The sequence below is a fragment of the Chenopodium album genome, chromosome 15 (genome assembly GCF_948465745.1).
Source record: "Chenopodium album chromosome 15, dcCheAlbu1.1, whole genome shotgun sequence".
In the NCBI taxonomy this organism is placed as follows: domain Eukaryota; kingdom Viridiplantae; phylum Streptophyta; class Magnoliopsida; order Caryophyllales; family Amaranthaceae; genus Chenopodium; species Chenopodium album.
In genome coordinates, this window is record NC_137848.1 from 35679302 (window position 1) to 35704014 (window position 24713).

At 34.9% G+C, this 24713-nt stretch overlaps 1 protein-coding gene across 1 annotated transcript; it reads left to right on the top strand.

The window, feature by feature from the left end:
• The first annotated feature begins 3445 nt into the window (after positions 1-3445).
• Positions 3446-12860, top strand: LOC145582175 (uncharacterized). The gene is made up of 7 exons (XM_081639178.1): positions 3446-3738; positions 3870-3911; positions 4034-4087; positions 4175-4228; positions 11974-12027; positions 12123-12194; positions 12343-12860. Exons 1-7 carry the CDS (start codon positions 3700-3702, stop codon positions 12556-12558), a joined length of 531 nt encoding a protein of 176 aa, XP_081495304.1. The 5' UTR covers positions 3446-3699; the 3' UTR covers positions 12559-12860.
• Positions 12861-24713: the final 11853 nt, after the last annotated feature.

Genomic DNA, 24713 nt, shown 5'->3' on the forward strand with positions numbered 1-24713 from the left:
ATGATGGGCATGAGTGAAGAGCAATCATGTTTAGTTCTCAAAAGAATATGATGTGTTTATTTGCTTTATTATTATTATTATTTATTTTTATGGTTGCAACTAATTCAAAGGTTTTGGTATTTTAATAAGGGCCTACAATGGTTCTAAGTTGTAGGTTGACTTTGTTTGACTATGTTTGATTTCGTTTGACTTTGGTTTTACTTTACTTTCGTTGGGTTTTGACTTGGAAGTTGACTAGTTTTAAATGGTTTTAAATAGTCTTCCGCTGTGTGTCTTTGATATTTTCCTTAGCCGTTTTCACGGTGGCGATAATGTTTTAGATTTTCCTAATTTGTATTTTAAAAAGAGTAAAACAAGTATTTTAAAGGGTAGTAATTTCTAGGGTTTTACACATATTCCCTACCAAAATGGGACGGTCCCGATCTGCCGTTAGAATTATCGGACCTGACTCCTCACTAGACTCTCTTAAAATTGAGTGCCTAGGGGCACTTGCGGAACCGGGGGGCTGGTTGGAGACCTCACTTACAGGCGCCCTAAAGGAGCCTTCTGGATTTGCTGTCTGGCCGTTCTTTTTGTTCTAGACTCAGGTGTCCTGGTGATAGTCGGATTCGGGGAAGTTCACAAGGGGGAGTCCAAGAAGGGGCAGCTGACACTCCTAATTCTAGACTTAACTGTCCCCGGTGACCAACTAGCTGCTACCCTAGGCCGTGCCGTGCATGTTTGTGAAACCATTTTTCAAAAGTAAAAAATAACAAGCACAAGTTGAAAATAAAGAGAAAGAGAGAGAAAAATAGGCGGTTACCTTTTAAGAGAAGGTACAGATGAGTTGCTTGGAAATTTGGGTCGGTTATGATGCAGGTGGATGGGTTACAGGCGACAGATATTTTTCTCTCTAAAAAGTCAAATTCTCTCTCAAACTTTTTCGTAAACGTGCGAAAATGAGGGGGGGGGGGGTAAATGACTATTTATAGAGGGGTAAAAATTTGGGTGCAAACCCCCAAAATTTACTCTAGAAGGTGAATAGTAAAAAACTTGTCCCCGTTGCATGCATGACACTTGTCATAGGTGCCACGTGGCGCGCAACTTCACCCCTGTGAGGGGCAAATGATTTGAGTATTTTTACCCTAGCCACGTGGTCCAGTCAGAGCATGACATGTACCACCCTAGGGAGAGTCCAAATTGTACCTACCAGGACATGACACGTGGCAGACAAATACCCCAAAGGAAATGGCGGCCATCAAGGCCCATTTCTCAAGAAAGTCTCAAAACGGCGCAGCGCACCAAACCTAGGTCAGAGTGACCTAGGTAAGAGCACAATTTCCAATAACCCTATAAATAGGGAGATTTACCCCAATTTGGGGACACGTTAAATTGTTTCTCCCTCCGTTTTTAAATACTTGCTCAACTTTCCATTTTCGACCATTTTTAAATACTTGCTCCATTTCCTTATTTGGAAAGTTTTTAAATTATTTAATTCATTTCTCTCAACTAGTGGGACCCAATATAATTGTATTTTATTACCTTTTGATTCTCTCTCCTCCAATTTACCTTCCACCAACCCCACTACCTCCTTATTTTAATACTTTCTCCAATTTCTTCTAAAACTCCGCGCATGGAGAAATGGAGCAAGTATTTAAAAATGGAGGGAGTACATCGCAATCAATTCTCTTACAACAGAGAAAACACCTGATCTCGAGATCCGAGAAGATATTTTTAATTTCCACTTTTTACTCCGAACACATACTAATTTGATCGTCGAAGGCCGAACTCAAACCCACTGGAGCTTCCGTTGGTTTGCAGGTTCAGCCGCGAGGACCCAGTTTTGTGATGTAACTCTCTCGCAGAACATCCAAAAAACCCCGAAACACTTAGGGCCTAAAATATTTAGACCCTTACACGGACCCTATGGGTCTAGTAGTGTCTGAGCAGGGTCCGAACAAAGTCCGTTATATTTTTTGGGTCTAATAGTGTCTGTCCAGGGTCCAAACAAAGTTTGTTATATTTTTTTCTCCATAATTTTTAATCGTCTCTGTTTAGTGTACGATTGCATATTTGCATATAGCACTAAAAAAAAATAATGATAATATATGAGAACGTTATTAATTTGACAAATCGTACAACAACTGTGATATAAAAACTAATACGGAGCTCAAAATGTTTTAAAACTGGCGATGTAGATGGTTTTTAAAAACCGGCGATGGAGCATTGAAGATGAGGAGTGAGGTTTTTGTTTTGGACCGGTGAAAGTGAAATAGGGATATGCGACAAAGCCAGCTATACTGCTCCGTACTTACGGTTTTACTTTACATGTATTATTTTATTTTGTTCTTTTATATTTAATAAATTGGACAGTCTAAGTACGGGTCTGGGTTTGACGGGTCTACGAGTAGGGTTTGGACAGGGTCTGGGTATGTATACACTGTACCCGAACCCTTACCCTACCCGATACTACTTAGACCCATACCCTACCCGAACCTATAGGGTCTAAAAAAATTAGACCCAAACCCGTATTTTAGGGTAGGGTCCAACAGGGTTTGGGCAGGGTCGTGGACCCATTGCCATCCCTAGTGAGTAGGGATGGCAATGGGTCGGGTCTGGGTCCGATCCATTGAGACCTAAACCCAGACCCAGACCTGAAATTTTAGAGGTGGACCCAAATCCGACCTAGACCCACCAGGTCTAAAAAAATCAGACCCAGATCCATCGGGTCTCGGGTCTAAAATGGGTCCAAAAAGAGTCCAACAATTTTTTTTTATTTATTTTATTTTATTATTATTATTATTATTATTTTTTTATAATTTTTCATATAGATTTTAAATTTATAACTATACTACTACTTGATATAATAAAAGATGCATTATAAAAAATTGTTCATATTTTTGATACACAACTAATTTGTTCATTAAAAAGTAAAGACAATGCATGAAAAAAAAAAAAAAAATCTTAAAAACAAAGATTCTTGGCTGCTTGCTGTTTTGCTGACTTTCTCAAAAATCTATCTTCTCAACCTCTAATTACATAGTATATTATCAATTTAATATATCTGATTAAGTGGTTTATTTTAATAATAGTATATCTAATTTATATTTATTATTTATAAAAAAATAAAAAACGGGTCCATGGGTCATATCTGGGTAAAATTGTGTAGACTCAAACCCAGACCCGACCCATTAAACTTAGACCCATACTCAACCCAGACCCATTGGGTCTAAAATTTAAGGACTCAGACCCTAAAATATGGGTCGAGTTTAACCAAATCTAAATCGGGTCCATGATCCATTGCGATCCCTACTAGTAAGTAGTGACAGCCATCATCTAGTCCAATTCCACGTAGAAATGTCAAAACTACACCAACCCAACACGATTGTCCGGGTCTAATTTTGTACTTTCTTTGACTACAGAATGGTACTGTACTAATATCGAGCACCGGGTTGGATGGTAAACATGCAGACAAACACACTCTCGTAAAGTCGAAAGTCATCAGTTTAACAGACCCCGCGTTTATCGACGTCGTTTTCCCGGCCGATTCAATTTTTGAATTTGCTTTGGCCATAACCTTAATTATTTCACCATCTATCCCAAATATCATCTTCTTCATCACTCCATTTTCGATAATTTCTTAAACCTTAAGTTTCAGTGTTGATATCTGTCACTTCTCTCGAAATTCAGTAATAACTCCAGAAACTTTGGAGTTCATCAATGGCGAATTCCGATGTTACTTCCTCCAACGAGTCCCTGGTGATTTTTCTCTCTTCGAAATTTGGGGTTTTCTATTATTCTATATGTATTTTGGATTACTTACTGAATGAGTGAGTCAAAAACCCTAATTTGTGTAAAAAAATTTGATTCCATCTTTCATTGTTTTGCAGAAGAAAGAGAATTCGGCACTAACACAGTCTGCTAAACTTGCGGTATGACAATCTTTGCAATTCTTACTCATTTCCTATCGAAATTGCAAATTCTGATGTTCAATTCGCAGTACTTAATTTTCTGACCATTTTCCCCTTCACTAATTCGTTGTTTTTGGAGTTAGGAACTAAGTGAATCGAGGACAGAGTTGTTGAGTAGGATTCAGGGCTTAAAGCAGGTGAATATCTTTCTTGATTTGCATGTTTTCTGGGATTGATTGATGTGTTTGTGATTTGCTTTCCTGTTTCTTATTTTTTGCGTGCAGGATTTGCAAAATTGGAGGTCCAAATTAGATAATCAAGTTCAGAGCCATCGGAATGTAAGCTTCAATCTTCATTTTTATGTTAAAATTAACAAAATGGTTAGGTAAAAATTGCGGAGTACTTTAAACTACTCTCTCTGTCCCAAATTGTTTGCACAATTTGCTTTTGCGTGGTCTCCAAAATGATGTTATGTATAAGTAAAAATCATAGGAAATTGATTATATGACAATATAAACAAATCTATTGGGATCTCACCATGTTCTATTTTATAAATCAATCGGAATTCATGGTCCAAGTTGAGGAACTTAGGCTTTTATGATCCTCAAATTCCATGATTGATTTTGTGCTGTTTTTTTTTATTTATTTTTTATTTTTTTATTTTTTTTATTTTTATTTTTTATTCTTCGTATGTCTACTTTTATTGTCATATACTTTGTACATTTAACTCTTATGTTTTACCATTTGTATTTAAATGTTATTCTTTGTAAGAGTGACATGTACTTCACTCCTTCCTGTACTTTTGAGCGGGGTATTATAGTGAATGAACTTCTTTTTAAAGAACTTTGGGATTTTAGTTTGTCTAATTTTAGTACTCCAAAGGACACAATCAGGAGCTTCTCTCAAAAGATTAAGTAATAATTTAGACCTAGTTAAAGAAATGTAGGGGTGAAATGGAGTAGTTGGCGTGAGAAGGTATGGGCTATGTGTTTTAGTGTTGGTGGCTCGTGGCTGCAAAGGGGTGCTGTGCTTTGTGGGTTGGTGCTGGGAGCTAGGAGATGGGATTTTAGGGTGTGGCTGATTGGGAAAGATAGGTGAGACTGGTGGGTCTGTGTGCGTGCTGGGTTGGGCTGGTGTGGGATGTGCAGCTTAGGCTATTGTGTTGTGTGGTGCAGTGTTTGAAAGACAGTTGGGGCATGAGTTGGTGAGTGTTGTGGCTGTTGCTTCTTGTGGCAGTGTGGGAAGGATACACAATAGAGCTGGGTATTGTTGTAAGGGAATAGGCTTGGTTTATTGTTGTGTGTGGAATGAAGACAATAGAGATGGGTATTGTTTTGTGGTGCACTGGCTGGTGTGTTGCCTTTTTTTGGGTGTGGTGTGTGCAGTTTAGGTGAGGATTGTGATGTAGGTTAGACAGTTAGTACAACAAGGTGTTACGGGACAGCTGGTGGCAAGGAGTGCAGGTTGATGGTTTATGATGGGTGTGGTGTGGGTATCATCATTCTTGGCGTGGATTAAAGCTTATTTGACCCGTGACCTTAGACTCCTTGATGTAGGTTTTAATTTGAAGTTGAAAGAAATCCAAGGAAGAATCTTTGTGTATTGACTATTAAATGAGGAAATTAATGAAATTTGTAATAAAATATCGAATGGGTAAACACTAAATCTCACAAAGCAAGAGGGTCTCTTTCTAATTGTAATCAGAAGATGATCAATTGTCACAGAATGTGATGTTCTTGGTTAACAACCAATAAAGCATTGCTCAAGGATTAAATCCAAATAAAACACATTTTTTGCATTACTGCAGATGCCGATTGAAATCTATTGCATTACTTAGACTTTGCCACAATTGCTGTGTACCAAGTGAATTATATTAAATTGAAATCAATTGCATTACTGAGACTTTGCCACCTTTGTAAGAAGTGAGTTAGGATAAGCAAAAGGATTTCAGAACCTATTCTCTAGCCTGAGAACATTCTTTAGCCTGAGAATATCCAATATAACCGGTATTAACTGAAATCTTCAGAACTGATTCTATAGGCATTCTCAGACTTCTCATTTACAACTCTTGCTGATTAATGCTTTTATCACCCTAATGATGTTTCAGGCAGTACTAAGAGTATATGCTATATAATTATCAGGCTACATGTTATAATTATCAGACTATAACAAGCTCAATAATCTCTATGTTATATCATTATCAGGCAATAAGAGTCAAGGATTTTCACACACCCACTGCATTTTCCCAGTTCATGTAAATGCTTCATGTAAACTAGTTTTAAATTTGCCTCTGCATCACTAGTTAGGCAACTAATTTTGAATTAGTCTCATTGAGTCTCGGTGATGAAGCACTTGTATTCTTCCCAAGGCATTAAGTGTGTGCTTTCCTTTGGAGGCTTGATTGTACATTAGAAGAAACATAGATAAATCTTATATTGACAAGTGATTTAACAATAAAACCTAGATTGAATTGTGAAATATTTCAATGATTAGTTTTAAAGAAAGAAAAACATGTTACCTCAAGAGTTGTTATCAAGGGAGGAAAGAAAATTAGATGCTGCTCCAATGGAGAAACCAAAAAGCTCAGAACGAGGTAGAAGCATAAAGCAGTTAAACTACTATAACCTGCTATTACAAATGTAATTATCCATTATTCACAAAACAACAAAGATTCCACCAGTAGCTCATACAATAACTTTAAGAGCAAAATCAATTGAACACCCTGGCAATGAAAGCCAAAAGCTCCTTTTTTGTGAATACTAACTTGGAGCTAATAAATAACCAACTGAATTGTACTTCATGTTTTTCTTGCATATGGAAAACTATATTTCTTGAGCTTTAAGTTATATTAGGCTCTTATGGTTTTTTAAATTGAAGCTTATTGAGGATAATGAACAAGCTAAAGTGCACTTTACAATATTTTCATTTTTTGTTACACTCAATGCCAGCTATTTTGAAGTAAGGCTAATGAGAACTTGAAATGCTAATATGTTTTATAAAAGATTGTCATGTCTTAGCCTTTGCTCATTTACTAAAGATGTACTTCGTATCTAATCATTAGTAATCACTTCATTAGCAATACATTTTGGTTTGTCAATTACATTAACTTTTTTTTTTTTTTTTTTTTTTTTTTTTTTTTCCGCTCCTTGTGATTATAAAGAAATGCTTCTGGGAATAGAATCAAGAGAGATAAGTGTCTAATAGCCTTAGGAGGGAACAATGCCTATGTTTGAAAGATGGCTTAACAACTACATTCACTCACCCGTTTTCACTTACTAAGAGAGTAAGTAAACGTTGGAGTCTCCATACCTTGTTTTCGGTGGTTAATGAAAGTTGATTGATCTTCAAATCCTTCTCGATTGTATTTTAATCATCAATTAACAAATAAGGCGCATTAAGATTGCCCAATTTGATAGAGTCATTTGGCACCTTGTTGTCGACATGGGGTTAAAGAAGGTCCCAAGGCTTCGACAACTTCAACTTCACAAAACCAGGATTAGATCTAGGAATTGCAAGTTCAACTATTTAGTGATCCTTTAACTTAGCACTTGACTACTCATGTTGATTGAAATTGAGGATTTCATTAATAAAACAAAGAAAAGGCTTTTGCCTCACCCTCAAATCTAACTTTAGCAAATAGCTGTGTTCTAGGCCAAAACTAAATGAGATTCACAACTTAGTAACTCATTCTCCTCTTTGAAACTCAAATATTGAGTGAAAGAACCACCAACAATAGGTGTTTCAAATAATGAAACAATTTAGTTTTAATTTTCCTTCATGAAGATCCTTAGGGGGTCAAGATTTACTTCGTCAATCCTTACATTCAATTATGATATTTCTTCTACTAAGTAACTATGAACAACTAATTTATTTGATTCTTTTGCTTATATTGTCTCAACTCATGCTGAAGTAAAACCATGTAAAGTTCAAAGGTCAAATAATATCTATATTTCTCTTTACTATAAGTATAAATCCATTCCATCATCTTGTAAGTTTTAATAAGTCTATTTTTCCATGAATCTTATAAAAACATTATCATACCATCTACAACTCTTGTCAAAATTTGTTGTTGCTGCCCTTATTGTAGGTTTGTTTCTTTTAAAAATTTCATGAAAATTAACGGGATGAAACTATAATGTTTTAGGATCCAACGCAAAAAGAATCATTGAAAAATATTAAGTAGAAAACTATAATCATAAATTTTTTTAGCTCTAATAAAGGATATTTCAGATTTGCTAAAGATTTGTGTCAAATTTGTATAGAGAACATCACTCCAAGAAACTTGACGAAATTAGGGCGGGAAATGCGCACAATGTGTGCGCCATAACTATCTATGTTAGGGAAGTTCTTTTGGTTTGGCCTTTTGTCACATATATAGTTGTTGGTAGTATTAATAAAGTAAATATGTAAATAAATATTGTTTGGGGTATAAATGTACTTATACTAATTTGAAGAAGTAAAAAAAAGAGACAATTAACACTTATTAGGGAAAATAAGTGAATAAACATTTTAGAGGGTATAATTGTCAAAACACAATTCATAAAAGTTATTCCAAAATGTAAAAGGTTAGGAAAAAGACAATTACCATTAATGAGGAAATTAAGTGAACAAATATTTTAGAGGTTATAATTGGTCAAACACTATTTATAAGAGTTATCTAATATTTTATCAAGGTAGTGAAATCACTTCGCCTAGTAGGGATGTGAATGAGACAGGGTGGGGTGGATATCGGCCTTCTCATCCTATCCCAACCTAACATTCTCATCCCCGCGGCGGTCTTAAAATCTATCCCTATTCTACACGGTAGGTACAAATCCAAAACCCTCTCCACCCTACCCCCTTACCTAGATAACACACTTACCTAATCTCCACCATCTCCACCCCACCATCCACTTAATCTTCGCCCAAGACCTGCCTAATCCCCGCTTCCAAAATACAATCTCTACTACATACTATAATTTACAAACAAAAGTTCACTTAATATGTTTGTATCACATAATTGTTTTTTCTTTATTGTATTACAAGTCTATTACAAAGTATTATATTTACTATTTTATTTTACTTAAATTTGGTTTTGTTTTTTTGTTTTTGTTTTTGTAATAAGTGTAAAAGTACCATTTTTTTTAAAATTTATGTATGTGGGTATGGGGTGGGATGAGGATTGGGCAAGTACAATTCATTATCCGTCCCCCACCCATTGATGAGCATAAGTTTTACCCCCATTCATTTCCCACCACCTTGCAAATCAGGACCCATAATGGGTCAGGGAGGGACGGGTCTTTTACTTACTCGATCCACTGACACCCCTTACGTCAGTCCTCAACGCCTAGGCATGCCTTTATATGCATTGTGAGTACTATGTACTTCTTAACTCCATGACTAAGTGATTGTTGAGGTTAATAACCTCCTTTGTTTGGTTTGAAGTAGCAGTGAGAGCAGGTTTGAAGATGTCTATTTGGAGTTTTGTTAGATTTAGCTCTATGCGGATCTTGCAAATGCCACTGAATGTATTTTCACAAGTCTGGATGTGGTGAGATTTAAAAGATTGCTGAAATAAAGTTAATTTGTTCAAAACTTTCAAATAAACTTGAAGTTTCACAAATATTGCATCAATTACCATTTTAAGAAGTATCACAAACATTGCAACATTTCCCAATTTGCGAATGTTTTCTCACTTTTCTTTCCTTTCATCACATGAGTCTAAATCTTTATTCCTCTCTATTGCTCTCCTCTTTTAATTTCCGTTTCTCATCCCAATGTTGCAATATTTGGGTAACGAAGGAAGCATAAAAAAGGGAAAGACAAGAATCAATCAAATATGGTGGAAAAATTATGATAATTTGGGAGGGTAAATCACCTAGGGAAGATAGAAGACACCTAAGGGAAGGGAGTGGAAAGGGAAAGTTGGTGTATATTACAAAAAAAAATTATTTATAGAACCAGTGCTTATATTTTCTCCTGAATAGCCCACATTCTTAAGTCTGTTTTAAATCAATTTAGGGAACAATTAAATTATAATTCCTTTAAGGAAAATTTAACAAGAATTATCCAACCTTTACTCCATTCTCCCAAAATAATCCAACTTTTCAATTAACCCTGAATAATCCTAAGTTTACTATTTATTTTCTTATAACGAGCTTATTTGACCGGTTACCTGAACTTTAGGTAACTTTTTTTTTTTCCCCCCCTTAATTTTTCCCTTCCTTCTTTCTCCCCTCTTCAACTCCATTTCTGAACTTCAGCCATCATCACCACCACCTGAACTTCAACTACCACCACTTACCCCACCCCACCCAAACCCGAAATAACCCTTCCCTTCCTACCTAGACTCGAAACCACCCAACCCCACCTAGCCGAAACCACCAGCCCCACCCTATCCGAATCCCGAAACTACCAGCCCCACATACCCAGACCCCGCAACCCCATCCTCACCTCCCTGAACCAACCTGCCACCCTCTCCCCTTCCTCATCAAGCTCCACTTACTACCTCCCTATCGAACCTCATTTAATTTCCTTTTTCTCTCTCTATGAATTGAATTTGGGCCAAATTGGGGCATATGTCTTCAATCATATGGGGCTGGAAAAGCAGGGGTTGGTTTTTTTCTTGTTTTTTGTCGTGGGTGGTTAGTTGGTGTTGCGGGTGATAGTTGCTTATGGTGTTGATTGTGGCACTGTCGTAGGTTGTGGGTGTTGTTTGCGTTGGTCGTGGATGTTGTGGTGATGTTAGAGTGTTGAGGTGGTTTAGGTGGTGGTTGTGGATGGTGTGGTGTGTGGTGTTGGGGTGATAATGGAGGAAGGGAGAGGAGAGAGAAACAGGCAGGAAGGGGATGGAGAGATTTTCTTTTTTTTTTTTCTGTTTTTTTTTATTATTATTTTAATTTTCAGAATTAAAAATAAATTTTTTTAAAATAAAAAATTAAAAAGTTGGCCAATTAGGAAGTGCCATGTGTGGATGGTAACCGGTTATAAGGGGTATGGTGACCTGGTGGGGTTGCTGGGAGAAAATAAATAGTAAACTTAGGATTATTTAGGGTTACTCAAAAGGTTGGATTATTTTGGGAGAATGAAGCAAAGGTTGGATTATTTTTGTTAAATTTTCCTTCCTTTACATCCTCCTCGTTTTAACCTGTTTTTTTGTCATAGCTTACTACCTATTTTGTTATTATATTTTTCATTGGGTCAGGTTGTTACAGTCCAATTACACTGTGTGTGGGAGAACATTTATAGTGTAATAAACCATGGTTTTTCAATTTTCCCAATAAATTTGTTCCTTCTGTTTATGTTTGCGCTATAATTTCCGCAGTCAGGCATGACACTCCTCAAATTTTGGTTATGAAGCTGTTTAGCATGAGCTCAGCCCTCTGGTTTACTTTTGCAAGTGCCATATTGAAGGAAATAACCACAACAGCCTTGTGCCATACAATCATGTATTGAAATACTCACTAGGAAGGGTGATTGGCTGCTTACTTGAGGATACACACTCAGGGAGCTTATATGAAAGAGGATCATTTTGATATTTGGATCAAATGGTTTTTATCATATATCTATGAGACCATTATTTTTTTGCATTAGTTAATGTTTCCTTCCTGCTGTGTTTTCCATACTCTCTTAAGTATGCGGCGAACGCTAAAATGTTTTATAAAAGAGAATAATTAAACTTTTCAGATTAGATGAATAAGTCCCTCTTTCTTGGAGTGTGAAAGACTTGGTCTTGGTGTCGTTAATGATGCGAAGTATTGAATATTGAAACTTGTATATCCTGCAGCTCTTGAAATTATTTGTGGAGCAGAATTGTGCTGCTATTATAATGGTTCCAGTCTGTCAGTATTCACTATGATTGGCATTACAATATTTAACTGGTTATCTTTGTAAAGGCAAAGTATTTATGCTTCTATGAAAAAAATTCCTTTACGAGTTGCTATAGAACTGTTCAAATTTTATACAATTGTTCACTTTTTTTTCTCCAATGGGCTTTCTTTTAGATTTCTCTGACTAATCATGCTATTGTAGCTGAATTTGTTTTGTATTCCTTTTCGGAAGTTTGTTATTACAATTCTATGCATATTTTAAACTGTGTTTTCAGGAGTTGGTAGAACTCAGGAAGTCTCTGAATGTTGAAGTAGATCAACTTCGATCAGTAAGTTTTTCTTCAGGTTCCTTTTTTTTTTTTTTTTTTTTTTTGTCCTTTAATTATTCATCATCATTGTGATGACTCAATATCCATTCATTTAGGAATTTCAAGATCTTAGAACAACGCTGCAGCAACAGCAGGAGGATGTGACTGCAAGTTTGAAAAATTTGGGGGTATGTAGTCTCCAAAATTTTTACTGTTCAAAAAAAGCTATCTAAATATTTCTTTCCAATTTCTACATGACAGATATTGCTGTCTGAAACTAGACTTTAGCGTTATGAGGTTATAATTGTTTAAGATGATCATGTGGGTATTATGCAGCTGCAGGATACATCTATGGATGCTGGAGTATTTGCACCCAATCCCATGGATGCTGGAACCGCTATGGGTCATGAAGATAATGATGAAGGCAGTACTGCTGAAATTAATGAATCTGGAAGTTCAAAGGACGAAATCATTGCAGAAGAGTCTACAGGAAATGGAAGTGGTACTGATCATCTTTCCTCATCAGGGATTGGAGTGGACATTGAGCATTAAGTCAACTAACTTCCGAGAATTTGGTAAAAATTTAAATGAACTCTGAAGGTGATATTAGTATTCTTCACAGTAGGTGTTCTACGTTTTTCTGTCATGGTGACACTTTGTTGCCATGCTATATCAGTACTTAGTAGCAATGCCATATCAGTACTCAGTAGCATATGAAAGTTAACCGATCCCATCCCAAGATTTGTAACCTTTTTGAGTTTATTGAGACTAGCTTGTAGCTTTATGGTGTGACTTTTGGTATTGTGGTATCATCCTTTAATACTACTTATAATAGGATTTTGGCTTTTACACGATTCAACTTAAATTATAAATATTGGTCTTGTTTGTTTAAGGAACTGGAAAAAATGATGCATTGCAAACAAATCCTAAGCTTAGGGTCTCCATGTTTTTAGGGCTCTAGAATATTGAAGCCTAAATGGTTTTGTTTCCCTACCCTATTAAAAGTTTAACCAAACACTTATAAATAGTGTTATGCCAACTATATCCTTTAAAATGTTTATTTACATACAGTGGCGGATCTAGGATTTTCACTCAGGGGTAGCGCAATAGCGCATAGTTTAAAAATATTTAGAACTAAATTAAAATCGAACTTTATTTTAGGGATTCAATTCATATTATAAAATTCCCTTAAAAACGATTAGCAAAATAACAAACTGAGTGATTTTTTGATGCAATGTATTGTGTTAGTACATTGTTATGCTCCTTATTATTTGACAATTTGATTTGACATGCACTTCGTTAAACATACAATTGTTGTAGGGAACGCAACTCGTACAATTGAAGGAGAACTTATTCAAAAAATTAAACAATGCTAAGATATATTATACATATCAAAATAATATCAATTAAAAAAACTATATAATAGAATGAAGTATCAAATTATTTTATTTTATTTTAATTAATACTAATATTTTGTACTCCAATTCATATCTAAATTATCCAATATGGTTAATAAAATACTCCATACTCCGTAATTAATTTGTAAATTCGAAAAAAAAAACTTTATTATTAAGAGTAATGGAGAAATTTCAATTACTTTTAATCATATTAATGCTTTTCTTATACCTTGTATGTAGTATAAAAATAAAGTGTAGGGAAAATTTGATTTGGAACAAAGAGCAAGGGGTTAAAATACTTAAAAAGGAAAAATTCAATGAAATTGTTGAGATTCGAATCCTACTGGCTGCACAACACAAAGCTTCTCAAATTCCTCTTTTACCATTGAAGCAAAGCTTGACATATAGATTTTTCATGCAGTTTAAATTTTTATCTCAAAATTCGGCCCCTTGTGATTATGTAGATCCGTCATTGTTTACATTTATACCCCCACCTATGCATGTAAATTACATGTGTGACATTTTTTTCCCTTTGTTTTTACTTAGCGTAGCTTTTTTTTTCCTACCATATAAAAAGTTTGAGATAACTTTTATAAATAGTGTTTGAACATTTATACCATTTGAAACTAAAGTTTTGACATAAAAGAAATTGAAAGAGATTTCCAGACATAACTAGCTATGTGCGCACATCGCACTCATTAGCCTCCCTAGTTTTTTTTCAAAATGTTGATTCTTTCAGTCCCATTATAGATTATACTAATGCCTATTTAGGCCCTATTTGGTGGTAGCGTTTGAGATAGCGGTTAGCGTTTTGATTAGTCAAAACACTATTAGAAAAAAATTTAAGAGTGTTTGGCAAGGTAGCATTTAGGTAGCTTTTCTTAAACGTTAAAAATAGAAGCGTTTAGAAGTAGCGGGTAGCGTTTGACAAATTTTTATTACTTTTAAAACAATATTTATATGAATTTTGATATATTTTAGCGTTGCAACCGCTACTTTTGTCAAACACTCATACTATCAACAATTACTTTGACAGCTAACCTCTACCCACTGCTAATTGACCGCTACTCGCTATCTTAAAAGCTACCCACTACTCGACCGCGAAAAGCTACCCGTTACCGCTACTTTTACCAAACAGGACCTTAATGGTTACTATCCCTGATTAAAACGATATGCCCATTAAAATAAAATGTAGGCGAGATTAACCCCTTAAGAGAAATGTTAAAAAAATGTAAAAGTTAGATAGTGTGGTTAATATTTTATTGAAAAGTAATAAGTTAAAGTTTTTTTCCATATAGAGATGTGTAATACTTTAAAAAAAAAAAATGGTAACACTTAAAAAAATAGTGATTTTATTTGGATTAATTATTTAAGGCCTTAGGAGTTTAGTCAGCCACGGTTTTGTTTTAAGATGTTTTAGTTTTCGAAGGGTTTATACAAGGCATAAATGATCTTGAAGATCAAGGTAATTATGTAGCTTATATAGGTTTTTGGAGAGGTTAGGACGTCAACTAACCAATGCAAGTGGTTTGATTGGAATTAGAGTTCATTTGATCAGTCAACGAAGGCTAAAAACCAAAATTGTGCAAAATTGTCAAGTCAGTCAAAATAAATTCAAATTAATAAACATTTGAGTTTAAGCTTCATTGATCGTTCTTATTGGTAATTCTTTAATTGCACGGGTGATTTTATATATGTTTAGGAACATTAAACACTTAGTGACTAGGAGTAGGCTAAAGAGTGGGTTAATTAGATTGAGGATTATAAGTTTATGAGTAGATTTGTGAAAAGAAATATCAGTTCGACTATGTTCAATCTTCAAGAATTTTTTCGAAATTGGGTCTTTCTTTTAAGACCGTGTTTTCTACAAAATTGACTAAACATTGGGTTAGAATTCACATCAATTATTTCCAATTGATTTATTATACTTATCAACTTGTATATATGTCTCATTATCAAATATTTATAGTGAATTTGCTTTCTTAGTGTGTGCTTATGGAAAACAATGATGTATGGGTTTTTCTAATGATAATCGTACCTGTACTGGACACGCAGGATGCACCCACATCCCTTAGGTTACCGGGTATTTTGATATATAATTATATTAAATTTTCAATATTTTTTAAACAAACCTCGCTTAGAATTTATTCAATTTGATAAATTTTTGAATGACTTTTTTTTTTTGTTTTTTTGTTTTTTTTGTGTTCTTAGAATATAAACTAAAATTTATCAAATACTACTGAAAATTTCAAAACATAAATTATTCCATCTTAATTAATCTTACGCATATCCTCTATTTTCTAAACAATCGTATTGCATACCCATTTTGTGTTCGTACCCAATCCCATACCCATTCTGGTGCAACTTAGTTTAGAAATCCATCTATCAGAAGTTTAAAGTTTTAAGTTAATTACTTTTTGTTAGAGCTCTCGGAGCGGAAATGTAGCTTCTACTAGATAATATGAAACCGATACCTCACAAAAATAAATAATATTTTGGGATAGACAAATAACCACTATGAAGAAAATAATTAATATAAGAAAATAAACTTTGACGTAAATAAAAAATATTGAATTATTAACTGAATTACAACCTAAACAATTCATAAGGTCTTACATGCTCTAAATAGATTCTATTACTAAAGAAAACAACGAAACATTTGATTAAACATTTTCTTTCATCTTACCATTCTGCATGCCATCATTTTCTCTCCTCTTAAATTAATCCTTCTTAAATTAGACATAATTAATTTAGGAACTAATTATGTCCACATATATTCCCACAATTCTCCACCTCATTCATTATTTGAAAACGTTCAAATTTTTAGATGAACTAATTGCATAATATGTATCCGGTTGCACCATTTTAACAATGATTGCCCATGCATGTACCCTTGACGGGGATCAAACCAATCGTAGTTCCATTTATTTCTCCATGTAACATATCATGGGACAATGTTAAGCAATTCCAAACAATATTGGAACTTGCTTCCTGACACAACTTTCGTTAACATGTTTGCAGGGTTCTCATTTATATGCACTTTCATAAGAGAAATACTTCCTTTCTCTATGACATCCCGTACAAAATGATACCTTACATCTATATGTTTGGTACGAGCATGATGAACCTAATTCTTAGCCAAGTGGATAGCACTTTGACTGTCACAGTTTAGATTCACACTATCATGCTTCAACCCTAAATAATCTAGAAGTCCCCGCAACCATAATGCTTCCTTAACTCCTTCTTCCATAGCCATATACTCGGCTTCTGTCATAGATAGAGCCACTATAGCTTGTAACATTGATCGCCAACTAACTGAAGCACCATGTATTTTAAACACATATAACCAGTAGTAGATCGTCTTCTATCTAAATCTCCAGCATAATCCGAGTCAACAAAGCCACTTATTTGACATGTGTCTCCACCAAAGCATAAACCTGTGTCAATGGTACCTTTCAAGTATCGTAAAATCCATTTCACTGCTTCCCAATGTGCTTTACCTGGGTTCGCCATGAACCTACTAACAACATTGATTGCTTGTGAAATGTCTGGACTAGTACACACCATGGCGTACATCAAACTGCCAACTGCACTAGCATAAGGTACATTATCCATGTATGCCTTATCTTCCGCTGTAGTGGGAGATTGTTTACTAGACAGCCTAAAATGTGGAGCCAATGGAGTCACCACTGACTTAGCACGTTTCATTCCAAACCTTTCAATAACCCGCTCAATATAGCCTTTTTGGCTCAAGAAAAATTTCCGGCTTGATCTCTCTCTTTTAATCTCCATACCCAGTATTTTATTTGCAACGCCTAAGTCTTTAGTCTTGTACTCTTCACCGAGTTGAGTTTTTAACCTATCTATCTCCACCTTACTTTTTGAAGCAATAAGAATGTCGTCTACATACAATAGGAGATAAATATAATCACCTCCACCAAGTTTGCGAATGTATACACAATAATCGTAACTGCTTCTGGAAAATCCTTGTTTTAACATAAAAGAATCAAATCGCTTGTACCATTGTCGAGGAGATTGCTTTAATCCATAAAGTGATTTCCTCAATCGACATACCTGATTCTCTTTACCCTCAACCTTAAATCCCTCGGGTTTATACATATAAATTTCTTCCCGTGTAAGAAGGTTGTCTTCACATCGAGTTATTCCAGCTCAAGATCTCCATGAGTTACAAGACTCAACAACATTAGAATAGAAGTATGTTTTACCACTGGTGAAAAAATCTCATTGTAATCAACACTTTCTTTCTGTGCAAATCCCTTGGCCACTAATCTAGCCCTATACTAGATTTTATCTGACTTGGAAGGATCCTCTTTTCTTTTATGCACCCACTTACATCCAATATCAGTCTTTCCCAAGGGCAATGGGAGTACCTCCTATATCTTGTTTTTATGAAGAGATTGCATCTCTTCTTCCATAGCAACCAACCAACTCTCGCTATCCTTGTCTTTGACAGCTTGTTTGAAGGTGACCGACTCATCATCCTCCACCGAGAGTGCATATTCTACCAAGTTTACCTGTCCGTAATGCCTCAGAGGTTTGTCTGACCCAAACTTCTGAACTAATTTATAATTTCTCTTTGTCTTAGTGGATGCCAAAGAATCCTGTTCCTGTTGTTGTAGTACATGTGCATTTTCCTACTGAATCTCCTCATGATCCAGGTCATCCTCCTCCTCATCTTGAGAAACACCAGGATGCTCCACCTGAACATGACTAGAATCTTGTAGGTTTCTAGATTTTATCTGCACCACTTGAGTATTTGTGGTTGACGGGAGGAAAACCTAGGTAGTTGATTTCTAAGTATCCCCCAATCAAAACCAAATTTATAACAAACCCAACCCTAAGTATAGGGGCGGGTCGAACCCAAGGGAATGAGGTATAAGCTAAAGTCTCTAGTTAAGCTATTTCGAAATCTTAAGTAATTGGGTTGGTCTAAACTAGCAAATCAATACAATCAAAGCTAACAATAGAAATCAATATCAAAGCACTAGGGATTTAGGATCCACATGCACTCACGATAAACTTGCTAATTTGTCGGGAAATTGATCAATCAAGCAATGCGAGGGAAAACGGTATTTGCAATCAAAATCACTTAAACAACTATTTCCTAGGGTCAAGCTAGATGTCTCTACAAATGACTTCAAAGGAAAATTGCAAAACAAGATCAATCGATAATAATAGCTTCCAAATCAATTTTTCGTATCATTGAAAACTAATATGCAATCTAGCTTGATAATCAAGGTTAGCTACTCCTCATCAAGTCAAACACATGCACAAATTCCATCAACCAATTTGATCACATCATCCAATCAATCAAAAACCCCCAAATTAGCTATAGCTTATCATTCATACATGCTTCACCACTTCCCTAGCAAAGGAACTACTCACTAACGATGTAAAATTGAAAAGCATAACTAAACTAATCATCAATTTCATCATCAACATTGTAATCCAAATGTCAACAATCAAATTAAACAAACTATAGAAATTCAACAATATATCAAGAATCAAACACTAAAATTGCATTTAAAAGGAAAGAATTCTTACAAACTTTGATCAATATCAAAGTGAATGAAGATCAAAATGTAGTAATCATCAATTACCAAGTTTCACTCTCTAAAAACTACGAACAAAGTTTCCCAAAATCTTGAGCTTCTCTCTCTAAAAATCCAATCTATTACAAATTCTAGTCTATTCTAATTCCCTCTCCTTCATTCTAAAAATGAAGAAATTCTATATATAGTAAAACTAACAAAGGAGAAGCTAGTTAGACATCCAAAAAGAACCCCAATAGGCGTGCCCTCTCCTCTAAATGCGCGGCCGCAATGAAGTGGGTACGGAACAGGGGGAGAGCAGCGCTGCCGCATCTCCCACCTGCGCGGCCGCGCACAGGCCTTGCGCGCCTGCACCACTGTCGTGTGCGCCCGTGCCTGGAAGTAGGGGAAAGCTTCCTCGTGCGTCCGTTGATTCTCCCATGCGCTCCACTTGATACATGTTGGGGTGATAGTTTCCACAGGCCTCCACAGTGGGTTCAACACCATTTTTGATGCCCACGCAGCATAAGAGCGCGGCTTAGAAGACTTGGAATTTGCACTCTTTAGCACTTGAGCTTCAAGGGGAGAGACCAGCTTGCATCTTGAGCTTTATAAACCCCTAGAAAAAGCCATTGAGCTCCTTGAACATCACCAATCTCCTGAAATCATAGAGAAGCAAACAAATAAAAGAGAAAAGGCAAAATATACTAAAAAATGCAAGAAAATAGGAAAACAACTAAAGTAAACACAAAATAGAGAAATAACAAGTAAAACTAATGAAAAAGAGATAAAAGAGCTATAAAAGCAATCAAAATTTATCCTAAAAGAGGCTAAATGAGTGCCATAAATGACACTGATAAGTGGTCATTCCTACATCACCATCATCAGACACCATAGCTTTCGATAAAGCTACTATAGACCTTTCATCACAGGTCACATCCCTGCCTTGAACCCCTTTTGGATACCACAAAAGATTGCTTTCTTGGCTCTTTCATCAAGCTTATTATCCTTAACATGATAATAAGCTGTGCACCCAAAGACTCTAAGTCTCGTGTAATCTGCATGTTCCCCTGACCACACCCTATAAGGTGTGTCACCATCTAAATAAGAATGCAGGGATCGATTTACTATATAACAAGCTGTAGCAACCGACTCCGCCCACCATTCTTTGCCTAATCCAGAATTAGAGCGCATACACCTTGCCTTCTCAAGTAGTGTACGATTCAGTCTTTCCGGGACTTCGTTATGTTGTGGTGTGTCTCTGACCTTTCAGTGTCTCACAATGCATTCCTGATCACAAAACTCCTTGAAATCTCCTTCTTTGTATTCGGTACCATTATCAAACCATACAGTTTTTAGCTTTTGACCCATTCTATTCTCAACCATTGCTCTCCACCGCTTGAAAATGTCAAATACCTCATTCTTACGCTTAAGACATAAATCTAAGAATATCTAGAATGATCATCAACAAATGTAACAAAATACCTGGAATCACCTTTGAAAGCAACTTTAGCCGGACCCCAAACATCCGTATGCACATAGTCTAACAATCCTCTGTTCTTGTGCTTGCTTGTAGAGAACTTCACCCTGTGTGCTTTTCCATACACACAATGCTCACAAAATTCCATCTGTGTCTTCTTCATGTTCTTCAACAAACCTTGTCCACTAAGCAATGATAAACCCTTTTCTAACATATTCCCAAGGCGCATGTGCCATATCCTCGTGCATTCTGTTTGGTCTTTACTTCCACCAATTCCAACTGCTAAATCACCTATAATAGTTGTCCCCAAAAGAGGATAAATATTATCGTGATGAATTCCCTTCATCACTACCAAGGAAAAACGAACTACTTTTAAAACTCCATTCTCTAAGACTATTTTGCAACCATTTTTCTCTAATAACCCAAGAGCAATAAGGTTCTTCCGCAAATCTGGGATGTGTCTCACATCCTTCAAGGTTATTATTGTTCCATCATGTATCTTGACTCGGATAGTACCTAACCCGATAGTCTTACAAGCATGATCATTTCCCATCAAAACAGTGCCACCATCCAAGCTCTGGTAAGTTGTAAACAACATCTTGTTTGGGCACATATGGTGTGATGCACTTGAATCAAGCATCCATTTACCGAATATTTTATTGCATTGTTCTGAAAACTGAGTAACAATAATCATCCTCATAATTTGAGACAAAACTAGCTTCTTGTTTTTCATGTTGTTTTCCTCTGGAGTTGTCGTTGTTGTTCTTCTTGAATACTACCCTCTTATTTGGGCAATTAGCTTTAAAATGACCAAGCTCACCATATTTGAAACATGGCCTTCAAGAAGTCTAGATTTTGATCAAAACTTTCCTCCTTTGCCTCGCCTTCTTTCATTAGTCCTTCCTCTGTTTACAAACAATCCCTAAGCTTGTTCATTGTGTTCTCTTTCATTACTAGACATTATTCCGCTTGTAGCAACCTTTCGAAGGTCATCCGCTAAAAGCGATGTTCTAGTCTCATCCATGGTTAGAGTATCACCCACAAGCATCAATGTTTGAACCAGATTTTCATTGGATTTCGGTAATGAAAGCAATACATGAGTGCTTGGTATTCCTCATCCACCTTCACATCAATATCCTTCAAGTCTGATATAATCCTATCAAACCTATTAATATACTCCCGGATTGAGGTGCCTTCTTCCATCTTGCATGTATACAATTTGGATTTTAAATAGATCCTATTTGTTAGATTTTTCGTCATGAAATTAGCCTCAAACTTTGTCCACACGCCAGCGGCTATTGCTTCTTCATTTACCAAGAATGCAACGTCCCTCTCAAGGCATAAGATTATAGCTGCTCGTGCTTCAAGATCTAACTCTTCCCAACCCCCATCCTTCATGTCCTCGGGTTTTTTTTCTCTTTTCCCAACAATGTCTTATGCAACTTTTGTGATACAAGAAAATTTTTCATTTGCATCCTCCAATAGGAAGAATCATTTTTACCATTGAATTTTTCTATTTCATATTTCCTAACTTTAACCGTTCCACTAGTAGATGCCATTATAATTAATTTCAAAATCAAAAATTTTTACCACTTAAGATTTTGATGTCGGCTCTATTACCGATAGTTAGAGCTCTCGCAGTGGAAATGTAGCTTTTACTAGATAATATGAAATTGATACCTTACAGAGATAAATAATATTTTGGGATAGACAAATAACCACTATGAAGGAAATAATAAATATAAGAAAATAAACTTTGATGTGAATAAAAAAGATTGAATTATAAACTGCATTACAACCTAAACAATTTATAAGGTCTTACATGCTCTAAATAGATTCCATTACTAAAGAAAACAACGAAACATTTACTTAAACATTTGCTTTCATCTTACCATTCTGCATGCCATCATTTTATCTCCTCTTAAATTAATCATTCTTAAATTATACATAATTAATTTAGGAACTAATTATGTCCACATACATTCCCACACTTTTGATGAAATTGATTGATATTTCAAATCTTTTACATGGGGCATGCTATAAGAGAAAGCAGACTGTAAGACGCCTTAGGGTCCGCCTTTTGATGGGCCCCCATTTATAATAGAGGTTGAAGTGTTTGAAGGAATGGCTTGAAGCTCAAATGAAGCTACAAATAGAGCGTGTTTTTAGGAAGAGAACTAAGAGAAGTACAGAAGAGAAGTAAAAATTTGGTGAAAAAAATAAAAATAAAAAAAATCGGGGAAATTAAATGTAGTGCCCAACATTTAACCACTAATTTTCTAACTTGTGTGATATTAGTATCATCAACACACACTTTTATACAATCTGATTTTTAAAAAAAAAATTTCAAAAATTAATTTGATTTCTTAAATTAGATAAATATGAAAATATTCATCCACAATGGTCCCTATATCGATTTTAACTAGATAAAGCCTGTGCGATGCATAGTTTGTTTGTATTTTTAAAACAAATATTTTTTTATATATGTGATAAAATTTGTTATATCATTTATATCTTTATTTTAAAATAAATTGGAATTCTATCTTATTTGTTATATATTTAGATAAATTTTAAAATCTCAAAAGATAATATTTAATATTTAATTAATTTAAACTTAAAAATCTCATTCACCAATTTTAATTACGTGGCATTCGAATTATTTAATTCTAAAAGAAATAAATAATCTCTTATTTAATTAGCAAAAATTTATGATCTTACATGGCGCGCTAAGAAAATTAAATCCTACGCTCCTCTCTTAAAACTCGGGAAAAAATTCCCCTTTATATATATATACTTGTTTTGTGCTCGGCGATACCTGGATTGTCCTAAACTTTTTTTATCTTAGATACGATTAATAATAACCCTTTTTGATAATGTAAAGTATTATGACATATTTGTAAATAAATATCTATGTCATTATTAACTTGATTTTTTTTATTGCACTAAATTTTTTTATAATGAACTGAAAGTATTTTTGACCAAACTAAATTTTTTATTAATATATATTATAAATGGATCTCATTTTAAAGAACTTTTGAAAAAGAATTTAATGATGAAAATAGTACTAAGTTATAATATATTTTATAGGAAAAATTGTCAAAAATAATACAAACTTTGAACAGTCCGCCAAAAACAAGTCGATCTTTTAATTATTTTTAAATAATACAAACTTTAAGGGGTATATGCTATTAACAAGTTAAAACCGGTTAGTTACTTGATGAAAATGTTATATGGATCACATGGTATTGCATTATTTTTTTTAAATGGTTAAACACATTTATAAGATAAATAAAAAATTTAACCGGTCAAATAAGTTGTAGGTAAAATAACTTGTTTAAAGCGGATATCCTTCAAAGTTTGTATTATTCTGAAATAGTTAAAAGATTGACTTGTTTTGAGCGGACTGCTCAAAATTTGTATTATTTTTGACAATTTTCCCTATTTTATATATGAAATATCAGAAATATATCGATAATAAAACACTATATAACATTTTTATCTTAAAAAAATCTATCCAAAATTCGCTTATATAGCATCTATGTGTCACAAACTCAATAATACCTATATTTCGCCTATGCGGCGCAACACTTGGTGCTGAAAAGCCAAGTGTCGTTGTCTCGTGGCCTCGCTACGAGACTGACTTTATATGTTAGTGATATGATATTAGATTATCTACAACATGCCCATATATACTTGTACTTTTTATCTTGCCCTCCTCTCATTCTCTCATTTCAAATCTTGTGACGCTGGGCAAAATTTCGATACGTGGCCATAAAAATAATCAAATAATATGATCTAATAATTCAACAATATTAAGGGGAAAATATATTGTTTCTTAGAGGCCTTTTTTTTTGTTTTTTCTCCGGGCCTCAAAAATGTCTGAGACAACACTAGTTTTTACATTTATTTAAGTGTTTACAGCACCGCTATTGACTCAAAGTAGCAGGTCATGGTAAGCGGAAACATTTACTCAGAGGTCCTAATTAAAAAGTTTCTGTAAACTAGCAAACATACAGAGTGAAAAAGTATAAAGGCCAAGAATAATGACAGTGAGAGTGACCAAATAAGGTGCCAAACCAAAGTGAAAACTACTCCAAATAATGAAGTTAAACTCAACTCTACAAAGCCAGATGATGCAGCAAGCAAAGTACAGCTAAAACAGCTAAGGAAATGAATTCTTAAACAAAGGGTGGTTAGAATCCTAAGAAGGATAATCAGAGTCTTGAAGCTGCAACACACATAGTTAGTGCAGGCAGTGGTGGGAAAACGAAGAATGGT